Source organism: Thunnus albacares, chromosome 18 (genome assembly GCF_914725855.1).
Source record: "Thunnus albacares chromosome 18, fThuAlb1.1, whole genome shotgun sequence".
Lineage (NCBI taxonomy): Eukaryota > Metazoa > Chordata > Actinopteri > Scombriformes > Scombridae > Thunnus > Thunnus albacares.
Genome location: NC_058123.1, coordinates 23,645,395 through 23,668,080, shown reverse-complemented (window position 1 = coordinate 23,668,080; position 22,686 = coordinate 23,645,395). Strand labels below are relative to the sequence as shown.

The 22,686-nt window shown below is 38.9% G+C and overlaps 1 protein-coding gene across 2 annotated transcripts; it reads left to right on the top strand.

The window, feature by feature from the left end:
- Positions 1–8,656: 8,656 nt before the first annotated feature.
- stom (stomatin) lies at positions 8,657–20,908 on the top strand. 2 transcript variants are annotated; one of them, XM_044334688.1, is made up of 8 exons: positions 8,657–8,835; positions 10,299–10,331; positions 11,103–11,212; positions 11,555–11,627; positions 14,247–14,329; positions 14,499–14,702; positions 18,510–18,644; positions 19,075–20,908. In XM_044334688.1, exons 1-8 carry the CDS (start codon positions 8,775–8,777, stop codon positions 19,261–19,263), a joined length of 888 nt encoding a protein of 295 aa, XP_044190623.1. In that variant the 5' UTR covers positions 8,657–8,774; the 3' UTR covers positions 19,264–20,908. The 2 variants fall into 2 exon arrangements, with proteins under 2 accessions (XP_044190623.1, XP_044190624.1); XM_044334689.1 differs by lacking the exon at positions 10,299–10,331 and having other exon boundaries at positions 8,659–8,835.
- The last annotated feature ends 1,778 nt before the right edge of the window (positions 20,909–22,686 follow it).

The window sequence follows — 22,686 nt, the reverse complement described above, 5'->3', positions numbered from 1 at the left end:
CTCCGGGAGCAGTTTGGTTATTTTGAAAGCAGGTTAGCTGAGGAGAAAGCCCAGCGTCCTGTGTGCTGACCCTCTGTCCCCAGGGTCAAAGCACCTGATCTTGGTGCTTTACTTCCACTTGAGCAGTTCTGACACACCAGCGGCAGAATCGCTCGCCTTGTCTGCGCTCATTTTTTTTTTTTTTTTTTTACCTGTGTTCACTTTTCTATTGATTAAAACACAAGGAGAGCGCGCCCGCCTGCTGCACAGAATCACATGTTATAGATTTGATTCACTTTGGCTGGTGTAGTTGGTTGGAAAAGACTGGGGTAAAAGCTGTGGGTCACCTTGAACTGAGAGTAATGTCTGTTTCGATCTGGTGGCGCACCGAGGGACCAGAGGCTTTTTCAGATTGTTTCGTTAGGAGTTTTCACTCCTCGCTCTGCCTCCTGAACAATTGTTTTCTTAGTTAGGCTTCTTGATACAGTACCCAGAGGCCCTAAAAACAACTGAGTAAATATTTGGCAATTGCTCGAGCTGAAATGATGATTATGAGCCAAGGTTTGGCACAACCACGGGATGCAGTAAATGTGCCACCACAACTCAAACCTACTGAGCTTTAATTGGACTACAAATTCTCCAAAGAGAGCGCACGCAATCCGGCGTTTCCCTTGTTTAATTTCGCTTTTGTGAACTTTGCAATTACACGGCGATAGGTAGCGAGGCACCTGTGTGTCTTGAATTAATTGCCTTGCAAGTTCACACAGCAGCTCGGCTACTTTACATGGCGATATGAGGGGGAGAAACATGCTGCAATGTGCCATTCTTTCAACTGTAACAATCATTTTGATTTGTTTTCACTGCCTGGCACTCAGCATTTCAATTCATCTCGAATACACAAGAACAATGGGAGGAATTTGCTCGAAACACACACACACACACACACACACACACACACACACACACATTCGGCTTGTTCACGTCTGCCTGAGAAGCACAGTCACTTATTCTGTGCATAACAACTCTACCCCTCAGATTCTCCTCTTTCAAGAATCCCATTTGATTTCATATTGGCCAATGAAACAGTGGAGGGTGAGAGGCAAGTGAACAATCAATCTTTGTAATGTGATCCACGGATTGAGCGCAGTGAGTAAATGTTTGCACAGGCAGCCATCCAAGCCAGCAGTCAAACGAATTCTGCAGAAAAGGAATCTATCCAGGGCAGGCCTCTCTCTTTATCTCTCTCCTGCCCGACAGCAGCAGGGTATCAAGCACATTATATTCCAGCGCTCTGTGCATTTTTCATATAGGCTCGCCTTTTATGTTTTATGTACGCCAGCTCAGGGGAGAACAGCTGTGTGGGCGCCGCATCCTCTGTAAGTTTAGAGGGAGAGAGAGAACTCATTTCAGTGGGAGAAGTGGAGCAGAATGCCAAACGCAGCGAGCGCGGTACCTGCGAACAAACAGGAGCTGCAGACCAAGGCCTGCCTCAGCTATTACATTACCATAATACACGGAAACAACACCTTGCATGCTGTTACTGCAGTAATTTGAAAACAGATTGACAGGATTTACAAGTTCTCAGCTTATCTTCGCTGTGACCTCTGTGACCTCCATCTTCACTGTGAACTTTTGGAGTAAAATCATACGTTGGAGGCTTATTCGCAGTTCCTACAGATGTTTCCAGGATAATCTGGTATTATATACAATAATGCAAATAGATTTCTTTTTTTCTTACATGTTGCATTTGTTTCTGTGGAGATGGTCCCAGACCAAATCAGAAAAGAAAAAATATATAGTGTGATTTTATAATTGACCCTACTTGCTCCTTGATGCAAAGTTGTTAAATCCCTCAGACTGGGACTGTCAATCCGAATATAACACACTGCTTATATGGAGGATCTCATTAAATGAAAACTGTGAGCAGAACAGCTCTTTGAGAGATTAGCCTACCTTTGAAATTAGTTTATGGTCTATTTAAAAATGTAATTCTAACATTTTAAACAAAAAAAGATATTAAAAGTAACCGATAACATGGTTTTTAGTTAGATTTTAGGTTTAAATATTAAAATGCAAAGGTGCTTGTAATTATTGTTGATGCAGTTTAGTTTATTTAGTTTTAAATGTCAAACATTATTCAGGTTGTAAGATTATTTGAAGATTAAAAATCGAAAAAGTGTTGTGTGTGAACTCTTTCAGGAAGACTGATTTAAAAAAGGCAAACCACTGAAAAAATGAGAATGACATTCAGTTTATTTTTTCCAAAGTCAATATAAATATATTTTGTGTGAGCTTTAAAAAAGGTGTACTGTAGCGTCCCTTATGTTCCACAAACATCTGTTAGCAAGAAATTTATTCCTTAACAATTGGCTTTTTTACATGATTTTTCATGACTTCATTTTTGTTGATAGATTACAGCAAACAAAACTTTATAGTGACTGAATTTAAATATTTGCTCATTTCAATTAAAATATACAGTACATCATGAGGACAGACAAAAACCAGCAAGTTAATTTTAATGTATTTGATTCTTATCTGGAGGAATAGAAATGGGGAAAAAAATATGTGATTAAGACTGTTGTTAAGTCATTTTTAGGATATTTAACTGTATTAAGCCTCAGACTGAACAAACCTTGATGTGGTGTCTGCTAAAATAACCCCAGAGACTCCTCTCACAGACTGAGCTCCTCTGCTGGAGACACAAGGTGAAATCTTTTTGTTTAGAGGGACACACTGCCACCCAGTGTTACAGGCCGTGAGGCAGGAAGAGCTGAAGTTCACTGAGGTTCGTCCACTCTGATACCAGCCGCTTCACCCCGCACCTTCTCTGCTTTAATGATCCTGTCTGATGTTATGTGGTCCAGAGAAGCTGACAGAGTGATGCTGAGAATTATCCACTACTGAGAGCTGCATGTTTATAATGATATAAATGTACGGCTCCTGAATGGAACATCACTCTGCTCAGAGAACTTCACAACTTTGTTTTTGTTCTTTTTTATCACAAAAAGCATATAAACTCTGGGCTTAGATTTTACATATCAGGTATGCCAGAATCCGAGGATTAATATTGGCCTATGATACACAGATACTTCCTGCCATGCTGGCTTTTTTGATACCATCAATAGGGGGCACCAAATATTTAATTATGTCACTCACATCTCATATTTTTACTGCTGTGAGCAGGCTGAGTTGTGGTGGTGGTGCATTCCTCTCTAAAGCATAAAGAGGAGATTTCAGGACTTCATGTAATTTCATGTATGTGTCAGAATGTTGTTCAATGATAAGATCAGACCAAACGATATCAGTCCAATAATGGCTCGTCCCGACAGATGTGTAGTGTTGGGGAAAATGAGCATTAAACACGACAATTACTCGTCTTTCACCATCAGGTGACAGTGAATGGTTTCAGGTTCCCCATGTTTACATACACAGACATCCTTGACCCCCTTCTCTTCAATTAAAATATAAATGATTTACCCTAATCATGCAGTGGAGCAGATGTATGCAGATGATGCAGTTATATACAGTATGTATCTGGTAGGATCATTTAGTCAAGTTTTTTCGCTGTACTTACAATTTATAACTGCAATGGTTTGACGTGTTTCTCTGTTCGAGGGATCAGCACTGTACATGTATGTGGAACTCCTCAACAGAGCTCAAAACAGATCATGACATTTTAAAATCAAGTTAAAGTAGTTTTTAAAGAGGGATCAGTTGAAATTTGATCAGAATGAAACTTTTAAAATGTTTATGGTATTTTTATTGTAACGTATCTCTTGTATTGTTCTGTTTAACTGTTATGTTGTCTATTTATATGAAGGCCCAACTAGAGACAGGTGCTGCAAACTAACTCAGGCTATAACTGCTGTGGTATGTGGCAGCGGTCCACACTATGCACTTGTCCCTGTTAAAATAAACAATAAATAAATAAGTAGGTATCCATTTCCATGACATTATTTAATTATGATATACTAAAGTTGTAGTTATGCATGATTAGCCATCACTTAAATAGCTTAAGTATATCATATTTATGAGATAGTAAGGCAAGTATAACAGAGTTGCCAATTTCATTATGTAAGATTTCTTACTAAATGAGATACTAAGCTCTATTTATACATGGAATCTAAGAAGTATTAACTTTTCTAGAAATAATATGACTTATTTATATATGAGATGCCATTATACATTAAACTGATTATCTCATTATTGTGGGAAAGTGCTATAAGTCAGATTTATGTGTTTCTCAGGAGTATGACTTATAATATCTGAAATATTATTTATGAAAGTATGAGATGAGCAATATAATGGTGACTTTAAAAAGTTGTATGCTAATTGTGTGCTAATTCGGCGTTAATCTCATTGTTTATATGGGCTCATGTCAGTAAGACATGCAGTATGCCCTGATGGATGATAGGGGAGTGTCAGCCTAGTAAATTTCAGTCAGTCACAACAAACATAATTTGCTCACAGACTGATCAGCCAGTAAAATTACCACAATCAAATCTTGATGTTTCAGTGTGGATGTGTCACAGATGCTAAATGTCTCCAGTGAGGCCTGCTTAGCTCAGGGGCAACCATCCATCTGTTAGTCGAGATCATTCTGATACATCCATTATGACATTTTCAATGTTCAGTCTCTGTTTGACGAGAAATGCTCGATTTTGCTAAAACTTGGTTGAATGATGCATCACGACATCTAGATCTCATGTTGTCAAAGTAACACTAATTATTATTGACTCATTTATGTGCCATTCATAAAATCTAAGGTAAGACTGGTGAGATATTGACAAATGCAGCATATTGCTGCTGCATTCAAACACTCGAAATGACAACTGATGCCTTGGTAGGGAAATAGACAGCTGGGTGGTGCAAGGTCATACTGTATGCTGTATTTGTTACTGACTGGCTTAGACAGTGATTTTATTATTCATGAAGAAATGATGAATTCACATGTTGACTGTTGTCTAGTCATGTTATCAATCCACAAACATTTTCACAGCATCAGCTGAACCGATGCATCTCACACCATTTGTAGTATACAAACACTACAAATAAATAGAGTGATAACCACATTAGGTAGAATGAACAGCACTCATATATATTTTATATCAAACAAACATCATATCCCTGCTGTCAGTCTATTGCTGTTAGTTTTCCAAAGAACAGGAGTCACACTCCTCAGACTGTAAGATAAATATGACGCCACTGCCTCTGTTTATAAATGGTTTCTCTTATGCAATACAGTTATAAAAATATGAATAAATGAGCAATGAGTCATTAGACTTGTTTAGTTATACCAGATCAGTTCTATTTACTCATCATTCAGTGCTATTGTCTGCAGATAGTTACAGCACAAGCAGAGAGCTCACTAGAACCACCTCAATGACCTCTAGTGGTCACCAGACATCAACTGCTCCAATCAACAGAAAAAAGACAGATTTCACATTTACAGACTGATGTTATTTATTCTAGGATTAGCACCAGAGATTTGATTCTATATGCTCAGTGGATGTTCTTTGAGCAAATCTGTGAACCCAAAATTGTCTTTTTTAAGAACAATTACAGCAAACCATTTACATAGCACTGAACTAGGAATGAATGTATCTTTACACGTGCCACTCGCATTTAAATTCCTCTGCATGTAGACATGAAGCACCGTAATAACATAACATGTAATCTGGTATTTATTGTTTTTCTTTGTACTGTGATACAATAAACTGGCTTATGCCGCGCCTGTACATTTTCAAAGATCTGAGTGGCCAACACAGACTATTTGGCTCTTAATTGATTCTTTTGTTCACCTCAATCCCCATCAGCATGAGGCTGAACCTCCATTATTGTCCAAAGAAAGAAGGAGGGATAGAGAAATGGACAGACAGAGCGTGAAGAGAGATAGTTAGAGACAGAGAGAGATAACGAGGAGGGCAAAGTACCCTGTAGGATTAGCAAAAAGGGTGGATAATAGGGAGCAAGTGTGACCGCAGATACAGTAGCCTATCAAGTGAGAGTGGAAAATGGGGGAAGGATTGTAAATGAGCAAATCATATGCTGTAACTTATCCTCCCAGCTCACCAGAGACCAAAGGCACTTTGGATTTAAAGCCAGGGAGGCCAAAGTCCAGGTAGCAGCAGTGAGATGGGAGAGCATTTTTTCACGTTTGAGAGGGTCCTCGCTGTGCCTAACTGGCCACACTGGTCACCAATCCTGTACACTGGTCCCAGCTTAGTGCTTTGTCAATGTGCTGTGAATAATCCAGGAGAGGTCCCGCATTTTCCCTCAACCTAATTAAAAGAGGATTAGATGGGATGGAGCTCTAGACCACTCCAACATGCATAGCCACCGTCCCTTTCCCAGGATAATCACTTACTGGAATTGCCTGGATTTTCTGTGCAGGCCACCACCTGAACTCAACCAACCAAGGTCCAAAAAAGGCACTGTAGCAATACCCCAACTGATAAATACACTATAAACCTGTTTTATTTCTAATGTTGTATTTGATAACTGTTTTTATCTCCATCATTTGCTGCATGTGCTGTTGGGATGTCTAGTGATTTAAATGACACTTGGCCTGTTTATTTTCTTGAAAATACCTTATTCATCAAATTTGCACTAGTCTGATAACAATCTATTTTAATTTAGAGCAACAGAAAAGGCGCAAAACTGAGTTAGGTGCCTTTACCTTCCTTTACACTCTCAACTTCACCGTATATACAAATTATTCAACATGTTCTACATGTCAAGTTACATTGAAAAAGAAAGGACATGAAAGAAAACAAAGGGCAAAGTGAACCAAATAACAAGGATTAACTGAATAAAGAGATACAGTAAATGAACTAGAATGCATGATAACTCTCAGCAGATAAAAAAGGCGTGACTGGTATTTGGTGGGTAAAATCTGCCCTGGAATTTGGCTTGTAGGCAGCTTGATTGGAGCAGTCTTCCAGACAGATATGTGCAGACCACTGTTTCGATAACTTTAACCAGTGGTCATAAATTGCTTGATTTTCATTCAAATACTTTTTTGTGTTTTAATCTGACAATGATTTGTGGATCTGATTAATTCAAAAAATACTGAAAGGAATATGTATATTTTGTTAAAAGATTGCAAAGTTGCTAAATATATTTGGACTCAATTTTTTTCAGTCAACACATATATCACACAATAAATAAGATGGAATAAATAATGGAAAATCATAGAAATTTCAAATTAATTCATTAATTCTAAGTTTGAAATGAATACTGACAGCAACATCCGTGACACTTTCCACCACTACCTCCCAGAAATGCCATGCTCGCCATAATGACTTAGGTACCCATTGTTTTGCTTTTTTGCTTTCGCTTTTCCTGAAATACTGTATGTGCAATGCTGTCCGATGTCTTGTAAAAACAATTTTCCTTGTACATGTTTTTATTTTAGCCATTTCAAATATTCCAAGCTCTTTATGTACTCACCACAAGTCAAGTGACAAACTAAAAGGCTCATAATTTGCTTTATTTGCTGACATTTCTAAATTTTCCCCAACTTTCTCAACAACTATATGGAAACAGGCACCAGGTTGCAGGCACAATGTGGTCAGAAATTGCCCTGTGAATTGACTCAATAAACAACCTTATGTTCAGGTGTCATGCAGCTGAATGCTGAACATGAACTTGTATGGTTTGCACTTATGGAAAGAATAACATAAAGTTAATATGGAAGATAAGAGTGGAATCTGCTTTCAGCTGTTAACTAATTTGGCTCTGTAGCTTATAAATAGCCAGCTAAGATTAGCTAGTTTTAAGTGCTTGCTAGTTTAGATACCAGCTGTCACACTGAGAAGAGTGCTTTCTTCCCACTGCACCAATGATATCTGAGGAAGCCTTTAAAAAGTGACATCTGAGGCCCTGACCTCACCCTTGACCATCATGTTAGTGACTGGTGTAGTGAAGGCTATTTTCAATATCTCAGTATCTCAACCTTTTAAACACATGCTAAAGCTCCATCCACTGAGCTCGACGTTTCTGGTGATGGTTTCATCACCCTCATTAATATTGGGAAACTTCTTGAGAAATAATCTTTAGTGAGAGTCCACTGACCATCTTTTCCCAATGTGTTCCAACACATCTACATCAGCATACCTTGTGTATAGACTGATAAATGCACTTGCACTTTGACACTTCTGACGTAATATGTGTCTTTGTGGTGTTGGATATTGTTGGCCAGCTACAGATCAGCCACTGCCATTAATCTTTGTGTATTTAAACTCTTTCTAGCGTTGTCATATTTGTATTCTTGCTTTTTATTATGTGTGTAAATGGATAAAATATTTTTGAATTTAATTGAATAGGGAATTTGCTCAGTTGTCATCACTTAAGTATGGACAAATTTCAGTTTTGTCTATCTTAATGACTTTTTAGATAGGCTACCAAAAAAAAAAAAAATCCGTTTTCTTACATGTATATAATATGATATTATCCAAAAATACTATAAGATCATAATACATCTTACTCCCTAGCTACATGTTTGCTTATTAGTTCGTATGATGTTTAGGAAATATACATTCTAGGATAGTTTAAGACTGCATTTAAAAAAAGACAAACGTTGGATTTAGCACTGCAAAATTGGTCGTTTGTATTGACATGCTGAGCTAACCCACAGCCTTGAAAACTACTATGTGCTGCGTCACAGCGCCTACAAGTCCAGATTCGGGGTAAACTCACCACAGCACCCCTCAGCAGCAGTATACAGACATTTGGTTTTGTAAATTCACCACGGTTCCCTTTACTACCGCCAGATATTTCATACAGCGTTAAATATGGATCCATACAACGAAGATCTGAAAATGAGAGAAAGTAAAAGACGAGAACGTCAATCAGGTAACGTAATGTCTGCTACCTTCATTAATGTGTTAGCTTAGCGTTATTTCTGGCACTCAGGGCATCATAAGTTAAGTTAATAACTGTAACGTTAGCAAAGAAGGGACATGAATATTAAGTTATTAGACTTTTACATTAACGATAACACAAAAGCTAGTATTAGCTTCGATTTGTAACTTAATTTGGTGTAACAGTCCTAGTAAATGTTAGGGTTAACTCATGTCTGCAAGCGAGCTAAATTAATGCTAATATTAGCACGTTCGCTTCACAAGTTAATGTTGGCTAAGCATCGATAACGTAACGTTAGTTAACGTAAACGTCGTTTTGACGGTAAATGTGCTTATGCAGATCAAATATTCCCATCGACAGAGCAGAATAATGCTGGTTCCTAAACCCTTAGGTTAGGTTAACGCTAACGGTTGTGCAGCCGTAGGTTTTCCTTGAGGTTACTTATAAATCTGTTCAGTGAAGACAACACTGGAATCCTGTCCTGCAACTTACTAAGGTAACGTTAACAGGTCGTTGCTTGTCTTTAGGACTTACTAGCTAATCTAACTAGCAAGTGCTGAAATCAATCGCAATTACCGCTAATCACAGGGTGTGACCAGAGGCGTGTATCATGAAGCAAATTCACTTTGGGTGAGCTCGCTTCACTGAGCCTAACATTTACCGACCTGGATAACCAGTATCACGAAGCTGACTATTGTCGAGGACATTTACCTGACTGATGAGGTCTATCTGACCCAAATGTTGCATTTATAATCATGGGAGTCAATTAACAGTGTATGGATTATTGTTCTAATAAAAGACAATCCTTTGTGTTTATTTCCAGTTATCATCACACAGTTGTCTCATGTTATTCTGAGCTGCAGTGATGGAATCAGAGTGTAAAATCATCCACTCTGTCAGCTGCTACTCTGGGGATAAAACAAAGTTAATTGCAGCTAAAATCATCATTATGTGTTTAGTGTTGTCAACGATCTCTCTGTGTCTTAGAAGCTCTGTTTTAAAACCAGAGTGGAAATTTCGGGATCCTGTGGGAATGATGACTCCCCCCCTCCCCCCAGTGATCTGATTGGTCAGTAGTCGGGGTGTTGACAGGTTATGATCTGATCCTCTGAAGTTAACCTGCTCCTTAGCAGGTTAGCTGTTCGGTTTAAGTTGCCATGGTGATTCATCCCAGTTTGAAATGGGCCAGCTTCATGATACTTCAAAACCTGAGTTAAACCCTAAGATAGTTTGATAACCTACTAATCTCTTTTAGTGATAATCAGTATTGATTATGTTTGTGACGTAGGGATGTTGCTGTTATGTGGAATTGGCATTAAGTCCACTGACATAATGGAAGTTGGGTAAAGCTAAACATCAATTAGTAAACGTAAACCTTGTATGATTTTTATTTAGTTATTGTAACGTTACTGAAAGTCATTCAAAGGCGTGTTGACCTCTAACTTTGTCTGTAGGTTCAAGCAGGTATGCTTTACGTGATGTTGAAGGTACAGATCTCATCCACTGAATGGTTGCACGTCATTAATAATAATAATAAAAGAATAACCTTTCAAAACAGTGTTACATAGAGCTTTGCAAATAATACAGAATTAATAATACATTATGAAGTTCTGACTGAAGTGAACGTAGCATTCAGGGCTGCCAGCGTTTTAGGGGATGAACATCATGCCATGTTTCGATACTGAAACAGAAAGCTTTGAAAGGTTGATACTCAGTGTTTGAAAACCTGGTTAAAAAAAACAAATACACCGGGAGAACAGTGACGAATTTGAAACTCTGAAAAATGTGTTGGAGAAACATTGTAAAAAGAGAGCTGCAGCTGTGAAGAAATACAAAATAATGTATGCAGAGAGTTGAAAATTTTTTGTCAGCCTATCAAAACATTATGCAAGCATTCAAAACTTTGTTTCAATCTTGCAAAATCTTTTTTATTAGGTTTTAAGCTTTCAAACACCGAGTTTTCACCAAACACCAGTGTCAAAACATGATATTCATCCCATAGTGTTCAGCCTAACAAATGTCTAAAAGCGTGGGGGTGTGTGTACCACAGACTGCTGTGTACATGTGGGTGGAGATGATATTAAACCTTACTAACCATATTTATTTACAAAAGGGTGGATGTTCAGAGATAAAGCTGCTCTGATGCATGACTGGATTGGAAGAAAAATGTCCTGAATTCAGTACATATTAATGATTTCCCACCACTTTGAACCAGTTGAAATGATTTCAGTGCATGTGTTTGTCTTCTTTTTCCCCAGCCTTGGAGAATGCAGACACGGACATTGGCTTGTGTGGCTGGCTGTTGGTGGGGTTCTCCATCCTTCTCATGCTGGTTACCCTGCCCATCTCCATATGGATGTGCATTAAGGTCAGCTGCTGGTCAATTTCAGTGTTTATCCACCACGTTACGAGCCAAACTCCCTGGTATAGTAGAGTAAATGACTAAGGATGATCTACTTTATATATTCAGTGTTTTGGGAATTTGAAACTCATCCACTATATCAGGTATATTTATTTAACAGCCTTTAGAAGCTGGTGAACCATAGTTTTGCATGCGTTGCATTGAGCAGATTAATTGCTCAGTGCCTTTTCAAAATGAGCATCCACAGTCACATCCCAATATCCAATTACAGGATATATGTGGACTGTCAGATAAGAGAAAGAGAAGTCTCCTATACAAGCCATTTATGTGGTTTGTCTCTGCACACAGATTGTGAAGGAGTATGAGCGAGCCATTATCTTTCGCCTGGGACGCATTTTGCGAGGAGGAGCCAAAGGACCAGGTCAGAAACCATCTGTAATATTCCACACAGCAGCATATTTTTCTACTCTGTCCACATGCTCAGTTCTTTCATTGAAATGTACTTCAAATGTGTTTTATTTAAGTTCCTTAAAATATACAGATACTTTACATTTGTAACAATAGAATACAGTCAAAGTCAATTTTATATGATTAGATTTGGTTGCAGTTAGATTTGATATTTTTATTTTTTAATAAATGGGCAGCTTTAAACATGGGCTGTGATACACTGGGTAACTTTTTAGCCAGCTCCTGAGGCCTTTTGCTGCTGATTGTGTATTATTTACTTCAGTTCCTTCAGCATTTGATATTTTCATTGGTTTGAAGCAGGTACGTGTTTGGGAACATGTTTGTTGTCTGGACTTTGTTTACCAGTTTAGGCAATAAACCAAGCCACTAAACAAACCAAGACACAATTTGGTGCAGAGCCTAGAAAAGCCAGTAAATCATGTGATAACAGGACTTAAGCATCTAACTTTTAACTCTGTAATATCTGCTTCATAGTGAAAGAACCTTCTAAAACTAAAATATCTCAGTCAGGACCAGTTGTTTCACATGTTTAGGTTTATATCTCATTAAATATAAAGGTGCATTGTATTCTCCCCTAAAAGGTTTTCACTCGCATTTTATATTGTAAAACAAGTCAGACAGATTGTAGGGTTTGATGTCTCAGCTGCAAACAACAGTAAAAGGCCACCTCGCTAGCTCTTCCGTTCATGTTGCTGGTCCTTCGTCTTTAATGCCAGTCAGACTCCTGATTGATGACTCATTTTCCCAGCAGCCATGATGACATAGAATCACATGACTACTTGAATGCTTTTCAGTTTTCTTCACAGAGAACAGCCAACATACAGCATGCAGGGATGTCACCAGAGATATTTACAGTGACAAATTTAGTTGTTTGTTGTTTTGGGCTCTGTACTCCAGTACACTCAGTTTGACATGAAACAGTGACTGTGAGGTTCAAGTGCTGACTTACAACGTAAATTTAGGGTTGTTAACATCCACAATGAAAGAAAATCTGGCCCCTCAATTTTAGGGGAACATAAATATTAGACAGGCGATAAAAACCTAGAGCTTGTTTGTTTCAGGAGCTTTTTGTCTTCAGTCTGGTCTTAATTATGAAACACATAATTAGTCAGATTGAAGTCATGTGACTGACTCAGCCAGTCAGGATCCTTCCAGTGTTTGGCTATAAAAATTCCTGTGGTTGTCTTGTAGTCATGTGTATGTATTGTAAAATTGGGGGACTATGTATAAAAAGGGTTCTATCCCGTCTCCCAGTATGAATACACAGACTCTTACACACTCCTAAAAACTGAAAGTGAGCACCCAGTCAGTACTTTTCCTCCCATCCGTTTCCTGCCGGTGGCGAGGAACACAAAAAGCAAATCATTAGTACAAATTAAAAATGGGAAAATATGTGTGCCCAATAATAATAATGACAACAACAGGATGTCCCAGCTCCAGTTCCCAGCTTCCCCATGTAGCACGTAACCAGGTCAACCAAGTTGCATGCTACACAGACAGAAGCACATGTATGCTAATGCTACTGCACTTGTCTGTTGGAGGTCTGAATTCCTTAATCAGCCTATTATTGGTGGTGCCACTTGTGTTTTAAAGGCAATGTATTTGTTTAAAAAAAAAAAACACCACATGACTCCCACGAGGTATCATTTGCATACATCTCATACCTCACTGTCTCTTTATCTTTGATTTAACTGGATCTAAAAACCAGGCAGTGTCCTCTCAAAATGCTAAAATGTGACTGCTCAGAGTGCCGGGGGGAGCCGTTTATGACAGCGTGGGGTAATAATAGCTCTCTGTCAACAAAAGTCACATTCCTGAGGAGCCAATGCCAAAGTCGAATCCAGAATTTAGTTTCCCATAATGCCCCTTAACCCCAGCCTCAGTGCAACTCCATTTCCCCATATATTTAGTTTAGAAACAGGCTTGTATGATAAAATTGGTCATAAAATGAAAAGGGTGTGTTTGTGGAACATTTTTGATCTATATACACTTTTCTGCTGCCTTGAAGATACATGTTTGTGCATGAAGCTTTTTTTTTATGATTCTTGTTAGTGGAATTTTCCACTGCATCACAAGATTGCTTACAGAGTCTGCGTGAGAGCGACTGAGGACTGTTGACTTGTTGGAAAGATAACTGTTGAGAATGCTGGAAACGTCTTGCAGAGAGACTGCTGTCGTCTTCCTGCACAGAAGATTGTGGTCTCACCATTAAAACGCACAATTTACTGACAGGAAGTGCATCCCACCAGTCTCTAACTGGTGTAGCATGCATGTTTGCTAAATGATGGCACACCTAGCACATGTCTGTTCCACTCAGGCAAATGCCAAATATTGTTTAATGCACTAATTCAATCATTGTGACTTGAAACAAGCTTATGAAAGCTGCAGATATCCACAGCTTTGCGTGGCTGTCAGCACAGCTGCAGTCTTATAAAGAGAGCTCGACTTGGCCCGCCGCCAGTATTTCATTCATCCCGGTGTTTTCAAACATTTGTGGAGAAGCTTCCTCATTATTGTGTTTACACTGGCTTTAGTCTTTGTTAAATCTATTTGCATTCTTGTGATTCCGCAGGGTTGTTCTTCATCTTGCCGTGCACTGACAGCTTTATTAACGTGGACATGCGCACCATCACCTTCGACATCCCACCGCAAGAGGTATGACGTGCACAATTACTGATGAATTAAACACCTTTAATGTCACATAACATCAAAATTCAAATAACATCAAAATAACTGTGCACAATCTTGATTCAGCACACCAGTAATTCACTCTGTCCCGTGACATCCAACAAGTTTTACCTTTTATTTCCTGACATACTCGCAGGTTTTGACCAAAGACTCTGTGACGGTGAGTGTCGATGGCGTCGTGTACTACCGGGTCCAGAATGCTACTCTGGCTGTGGCTAACATCACTAACGCGGATGCTGCTACCCGGCTGTTGGCCCAGACCACCCTGAGGAACGTCCTGGGTACCAAAAACCTGGCAGAGATCCTGTCTGACCGTGAAGAAATTGCACACAGCATGCAGGTAGAGTACATTACTTCATTGATTAGATTCAGAGTTAGCGGGTATTGTGTTCTAGTCAAACATATGGTAGTAATAATATGCTTCCTGGATTGACCGGTCTGTGAATACTTTCTGTGGTTGGTTTACATTTTGAAATGTTAATATGTTGGTAAGAGTAGTTTGTCTAATATTCCATATAGGACTTCCTGTTACCACAGTCGTCATGCTCTTGTGTTTAGAGTGAGGAGACATTTAACATTTAAAATCAGTTAGCTGTGCTAGAAGATCCCCGACATCAGACATGTTTTAAGTAGGAATGCCACGGTGAGGAAATCTTCCCACCGACTAATAAACTTGTGACAACACCGGTATTTCCGGTTACACAGGACATTTTACAAAAAAAGATATCCGTCAATGACGCTCATCTGTAGAGCGCTTACTTTGATCTTGATTGATTTTTAGTTTCGATCTTCCCTTTATTTAAGAGTTAGTGACGGCGGGCTTCAGGCTGCTGCGGTCAGCGGCTGTGGCCAGAGGATGCCCGCCTGCCATCCGGAGAGACACACCGAGAGCAGGTTAAGCAGGCAGAGAGCGGCAGAGTTGCTGCTGAAAACAAGCACTGAGACCTGGGGAGACATGAAGGCAGCTGCCCGCTATCTGCTAGCGTTACGTTTGTTTACAGCAGCAGGACGGAGAACAGACGTCTCACTCTGCTACTTTTTGCTCCTCCTGGAGCAGACACTGTCAGGTTATAATTGTAGCGTCTGTTGTCCAACTAAGTATATATAACACGCTTGATACTTTACAAATTGGAGTTTTTTTATTTGATGAACGTGGACGCTGATACGCGAAAATGAAATAAATGGGTTTGTTTCTATAGAAAAAAGTAAAACTACGGTATTGGTGGTGGGCAAGTAATGTAATTGGTGTAGGCCCCAACACTGTGTAACACCGGTTACATCGACCACCGCGACAACCCTAGTTTTAAGACGTAAAATTTCATTAATATTTTAATAATCCTCTAAATGGCATCTACACTTTCTCTGTCATTGAAAATTCCACAATCAATGAAGATACAAATATTTTTCATTTCAACTTTAACTGCTGGACAAAGATGTCTCCTAATTCACTGATAAGTCTGTTTTCAGTGTTTGTGCACCGGAGGCTTCGTGTTTCCACATCACACTTGTGTAAGTTGAATACTGGACCAGGATTGCCTCCAAACTGGTTGCAATGTCACAAATCATGCTCATAGGTTTGCACCATAAACTGAGACTTTCAATGAGCACAGAGAAACTTTTCCCCTTTCAGCAGATGAATGTGAAAACAGCTTTCTAGTGTCAAACTCTGCACATACATCATTCTGCACAGTGAAGCTCAAACATCCAACTGAAGGAACAATAAACTTGAGCTGATGGGGCTTTTAAGTTAAAGCTGCACTAATGACTATTTTTTATATTAATAATGGATCAAATAACAACAAAGTGTAATGTCGAAGGTGACAGTCTCACTGAAAATTATCACCAAACTGCACTTCTATCAACTCTTTTGAGCCTTTTAGGCTCTTTTAGTTAATTGTTTTGGTTCTCCAGCCTTACAAACTCTGCTACACAAGACTAGGTCAAAACCTAGTATATGGCTGGACTGTGTATGAAACACTAGAGGGCTTTTAATTTGAAACAACGGATACAGGAAGTGGTGGCACTTGGCCGACTGATGTTGTGGTCCAGTCCACTTTACACTACCTGCCCAGAACCAAGCAGCAGATCTCTACAGTCTTATTCTATATAGATCACTTCAATGGATGATCTCCCTTTATTTGATTTTTGTGGCTAGTAGACCGTTGATGATCTGTTTTGCTAAAATTTGATCTCTTATATGGCTGAGCATAAAAGCCTGAATACTGATGCTAATCCTTCTACAGTTCTGAGTCATTATGTCAATATGTTGACGTTCCTGTGATTGTTAGATGTAGAAGTTGTAAATGTGCTGTTTTGGGAGCTGAACCCTTGAATAATGCACAATAACGCGTCAGTAAAAACGAATGTAGGCAATAATATGATACTTTAATATCACAGACTGACTCATACAGAAAACAGAATGGAGGATTAAAGTGCCACCTCGCCAGCTGCATAATGCATCAAACTAACAGACTGCAATAGAAAGTCTATCAGCTGCTTTGAATTCAAATATTAGAATTAGCTACTGTAAATGATTTAAATATTTATTTTAGATGCACATACATACATTCAGATGGTTTGTCAGTGATCAGTAGATATTCATTAATGGTAAAAAGTGCTGTATGTGTTCAGTATTTTACACTAAAGTTCACTATCGCCACTGAAACACAATGGAAAAATGGTTAGACCTCTTCCTCCTCTCATATGGTTTTCCAGGAGGTTTGCAAACATCAAAACTGTGCATTACCGCCATCATCTGGGCTCGAACTGACAGACCGAGGACATCAACATACTGTACATTTAAATATAGGTTATAACACAGGCGATATATCTCTGGTGCTACTGCACAAATATAACATAGCGATTCGATTGCTTAAATTCCAGCACCTGTTAACAACCGAGTCTACTGCTGCTGCTGCATTCAGAGCCTTGATTACTCACAGCAGAAACATAAAGCCGGTGGAATTTACAAACGCATGCAGCACAAAGCATACCCCCGTACGTTTCATTTCTGTTTTCACAGTAGGAGGCTTTGTCTGATTTGATTAAACACAACAAGAACAAAGCTCGTCAGTTTAACACGACCAGTCTGTTCTCTGCTGATAAGGCTTTAATATGTAGAAGGTGATCAGAAAACATCCTTCATAGAACTTAGAGTGTATAAAAGGTAATATGAGTGATGTAATCTGTCACTTGCTCATCATTTAGTGCTTGTTTTCTGCAACTTAATTGTGAAATATAAATGTAGATTGAATGCTGAAATTTGCACATTAATAATATAAAATGACTGCAGTACTATGATGCTGTTAGTGATTGTATTGTGCCACAGTGTCATGAAATTTTAGGATTGTGTGTTGTGGTGTGATGTATGCTTTACATGCACCTGCCATCAGCCATATTCCATTAAGGTTTCTCTCACACCTTTACACCATCTAACTGTCATCTCTTTCCTTATGAGAGAAGCATGAAGCCTGGTTGAGCTCCATCTGCTGGACAGACTTGAAAAATGCAAGATAGTCCAGCTTTTAAAGAGAAGGAGAGGAGGGGGTTCAGGTTCATCTTGATTTTAGAGATGAGGAACTTGTTGGAGTTTAGAGCTGCAACAAATAGTCCATTAATGAATTAGTTGTCAACTATTAAATTAATAAATAATTTTAAGAAAAAAATGTCCAAATTCTTGGATTCCTGCTGCTCAAATGTGAATATTTTCTGGTTTCTCTTGTCTTCTATGACAGTAAACTGAATATCTTTGGGTTGTGGACTGTTGGTCAAGACAAAAGAAGAAATTTGAGGACGTCAGCTTGGGCTTTGGGAAGAAGTGATCGACATTTTTCATCATTTTCTGATGTTTCATAGACCAGACAACTAATCGATTAATCAAGAAAATAATCAACAGATTAATCAGTCATGAAAATAATCATTAGTCGCAGCCTTATTGGAGTTATTCAGTTACAAATGTACTTTTTTTGCATTCAAATCTTAGTGGGAAAATCTGCACTTAAATAGAAATAAACTCTAACCTCCGCAAATTATCACCATGGCAATTGAAACTGGCTTGTTGTCAGTTTCTGTCAAACAGATAAAATTAGATGATTTCATCAGAGTCTCCAGAAAACACATTGTTGACCACTTGTCTCTCTCTCCTCAGTCCACCCTGGACGACGCCACAGATGACTGGGGCATCAAGGTGGAGCGAGTGGAGATCAAAGACGTTAAGCTGCCCCTTCAGCTCCAGAGAGCCATGGCAGCCGAGGCCGAAGCCACCCGTGAGGCCAGAGCCAAGGTAAGGTGGTTCACCCGCCCCGTCGTTCTGTTTAAAGCGGAATGTCAGATCCTCAGAGGAAGATGCCAGTTTCTTTTAATGTGAGCTGAAACTGTGGTTCAGTTTGTGAGTCCACATAACAAACAGTGAAACAGTAAAACTTCTTCTCAGCTTTCTGCAGAACAACATAAGTGGCGGTAGGCAACACACAAAAAGACGCACAACAAATGATTACAAATGTATAATCAAAAAAAACCCCATTGTATTGCAGGCTGTACTCATTCCATAACTATTATAACATAATTAGTAACCAAACATATACATAACAATAGATCAGTTAGTTTTAGATGCTGTTTTCCTCTTTCTCACATTCAGGTTGTTGATTGACAGACGTCTCTCACCCTCTGTCTTGTCCTTTTCTTGTCTTTCTTTTTGTCGTGTTCTTCTCTAGGTGATCGCTGCGGAGGGAGAGATGAACGCATCGCGGGCGCTGAAGGAGGCCTCCCTGGTGATTGCCGAGTCTCCGTCGGCCCTGCAGCTGCGCTACCTTCAGACCCTCAACACCATCGCAGCTGAGAAGAACTCCACCATCATTTTCCCGCTGCCACTGGAGATGATGCAGGGCTTCACCAAACACTGAGGAGACTCATTGTTCACACGTATCACTTAACACACACACACATACGCAGCCCCTTTGTCCATTAAGCTCTTACTATAGCCTCAGTCCTCTGTTTGAAGTTGCACTTGAACACACAGTAAAGACTAATCAGCCAGCTGACATGCGTGTATGCTCTCCACTTGCGAGTACATTTATCATCTAAAAAAAGGAAAAAAACGAAATTACCAAAATTTACTCACCAGCAGGTCTTTGGTTACTTTGTTCCAAATTGCCATTTAATTGCAAAAATGATCTTAGATTAATTAGAGAGATTTAGCAGATGAGCAGAAGTTAAAAAATGAAATGCAACTGATTTGTACAATCTATAGCAGTCCGCTTGGTGTGTCCACTGAGAACTGACCAAAGCAGGTGCTCACTGTTGTTAGATTCGGTATTTTGACTTAGAGTTAAATCAAAACGGCCACAGTGCAGCAGGTGGTTTAACTGTTGTCTTGCAATTTTAGTTTTTTTCCTCTATTTATGCAACAAATGTGGAAATCAGGCAAATTTCCCTGACTGTTACAGTAGAAGCCTAAAAGTTCTCATTAGTGGTTTTACAAACATTTTAAAGGAAAGTGCCTGCTGGATATGTGGCCTTACACCTAAACACACACTCACACACACACACACACACACACTCACACAGGTACGTCCTTGTGCTTAAGTATGTAATATCTCCTGATATTGTTGCACTCCTGCATTCACTGCCAGCATCATAGTGCTGTGATTATTTTACAGATATTTAAATGAAATCCATACGAGGACTTTGAGGCTCGCGATCCTCAAAACCTGACAAATAGTTCTTTTTAGATCTACGCAGTGCCATGTCATGTATTTACTGAATTATTGGTGTTATTTATGAATGTGCAAGAAAGAAACACTGACACACTTGTATGAAGATCCTCACTTTGCCTTTTTTACAACGTTAAGAGTTGTAAATACAGTAGAAATGGTGCGTAAACAGACTGAACTGTTTATACAGAGAGACGTGAGATGGATGAGATGGTAATCAGGGAGGATTGCATTTGGTACACTTTAGCCTATACTAACCAGCATGAGAGGTATGCAGTGGTCTTTAAATAGCCTGTTTAGAGTCTAGGGATTGCCCAGACTGACGTGTAAATAACATAAACACACACACACACACACACAAACACCCTTTTTCCAGTTGCCAAAGCTGTTGTCTCAGATTACAAGCTAAAATGTGGCTGGGAGGAGATAGCCACAGTTTTGTTTGTTTTTTTTTGTTTTTTTTTTATTGGCTCAATGTTGCTTGTACATGTTTACAGTATGCTTTCTATTCACACATAGTATATGTAATATTTAGAAGGGTGGACAAAATGTGAACATAATCAGCTTTACTGGTACAACAATGTGTATCGTAGGACTGTTAGTGTACTTGTTATTTTGTCCACCTCTTGTCTGGCTTCACTGCTTTTAGTAGAGGCAGGCAGGAAGTAGAGACTGTTAGGAGGAAACTTATCGCAAACCTTTCAGCCAAAAGCCTTAACGTACTGCCGTGGCTTCATTTTACAGTCTAATACATTTCTATGCATTTCCAAATGAAACCTCAAATAGCAGTCTTTATTTACCTCTAGTATTTTATGACATGCGCTCTTTTTGGGTGTAAACAAGCCAAAAAGTTGACATCTTTGCATTTATCTATCTAGAACTGACATGTAGTTGTTTGTTTGTTTTGTTTTCTCCTTTTGGCAGATAAAGGCCAGGGGCTTGTTTCAGAAAGCGGGTTCAACAAACTCTGAGTCAAACCCTGAACTCTGAGTTGAACCTCTGTTTTCAGTTCAATCAACTCTGAGTATGGTCACTCTGAGTTAAGCACGTGCGTGATAAATGAATAAAGCCATCATCAATGGAGCTCCGATACTACAAATTCTGACATGCAGTAAACCTCCACTAGTGAATGCGCTTTGATATGAAACTCAGGGTTTGTTGAAGAAAACCTGCCAGCAAGCAGGTTAGGTTGACAGAGTCAGTTACCATGGTAACTGACCTCGAATTTAAGTTGGCTCTCTTTCTGGAAATGAAAACTCAGAGTTTTCCTCATCTCAGGGTTAACAAAGTCAAGAGTTTTCACTAATCCCGCTTTCTGAAACACGGCCCAGGAGTGTTTGTAAATGTAATGTGAGCATCAGTATCTATTGTGTGACTTCGTAGTGTACCTATATATTCATATATTCAGAAATATATATATATATATATATATATAGAGAGAGAGAGAGAGAGATTCTTTTTCTTTTATTTTTCTTTATGGTATACAAAAACCATTACTGTTACTCCTGAATATATTATGTGTTGCTATAACAGATAAATGTGTTAATGTGCTGTAGCTCTCACTGTCAGATGTTGTGTAAACTTAGACTTTGGAAGTTTTCTTCTAACCTGCCAAGTTGAGTTTTGACTGTTTTACAGTAAGTCTGTTCCAGATAGAAGAGAGGTGGTTACATACGCACGCTCACAGCACCATCACTGAGCGGCTACTCTCTAATGTTTCACCAGATATTCCTGGTGGTTGCGTCTCGTCCATTTTGTCAGGCAGAGTTTGTATTTATAGAACTCTGCCTTGAGATCACTTATGTGATCATTCGGCATTCACTCAGACAGTAAGTGTTGTGAATTTTTATCTTTAATGTCAACAAATTCCATGAAAAGACCAAAACCAACAATGAATTAATCTACTAACAAGTATTGTCTGTGTAGCCAAAGCCTGATGGATATTATTCCTCTGTGCCATAGAGCTTCATTGTTGTGCTAAAATGATTTAAAACATGTCAGCCTGCCACATTGCTGTACTGGCTGACGTGTCCCGTCATTACAGTCAACATGGCCACTGCAATTAATTTAGAGACAATCCCACGCACACCATCCTGCTGCTGTAAATGGCCCCAAACATGTATTAATCAGACTTCATTGAGAATCACTGACCTGCTTCTGGGGTAGAGAAGTCGAAAAGTATTGAGAAAAGAACTAATACATTGTAGGTTTTGGTCTTTTTATGAGATTTGCTGACAAGAACACTTAAGATTAACACCAGCCTTATCTTGTTATGAAAGCCTGTCATAATAGATAAGGTTGATGTTCTTTCAAAATGAATACAAATGTTTATTTTAGAAACTCATTTGTGAGATAAGAATTCATTAATGCCGGATGAAAAATTCACATGGAAGATGTAAGAAAATGTTACACTCATCAATATTACTTTATGAAATTTTACTCAGAATTTGTGGTTATGTTAGTTTTGTTTTTTAATGGGTTTTTTTTTTGTACTGTTTACTAATATTTGATATGGTTTTATCTTGACATTGTGTATATACATGAAGACTTTAAATAAAGATGCTATCAGACAGCTTCTTTGTCTGGATTTTTTTCAGAACAGTATTGTGACAA

Coding starts and splice junctions, on each gene's coding strand:
- stom (XM_044334688.1), top strand. CDS start 8,775: ATGGATCCATACAACGAAGATCTGAAAATGAGAGAAAGTAAAAGACGA. Junction 14,330..14,498: donor TCGACATCCCACCGCAAGAG/GTATGACGTGCA, acceptor ACATACTCGCAG/GTTTTGACCAAAGACTCTGT. Junction 14,703..18,509: donor AAATTGCACACAGCATGCAG/GTAGAGTACATT, acceptor CTCTCTCCTCAG/TCCACCCTGGACGACGCCAC.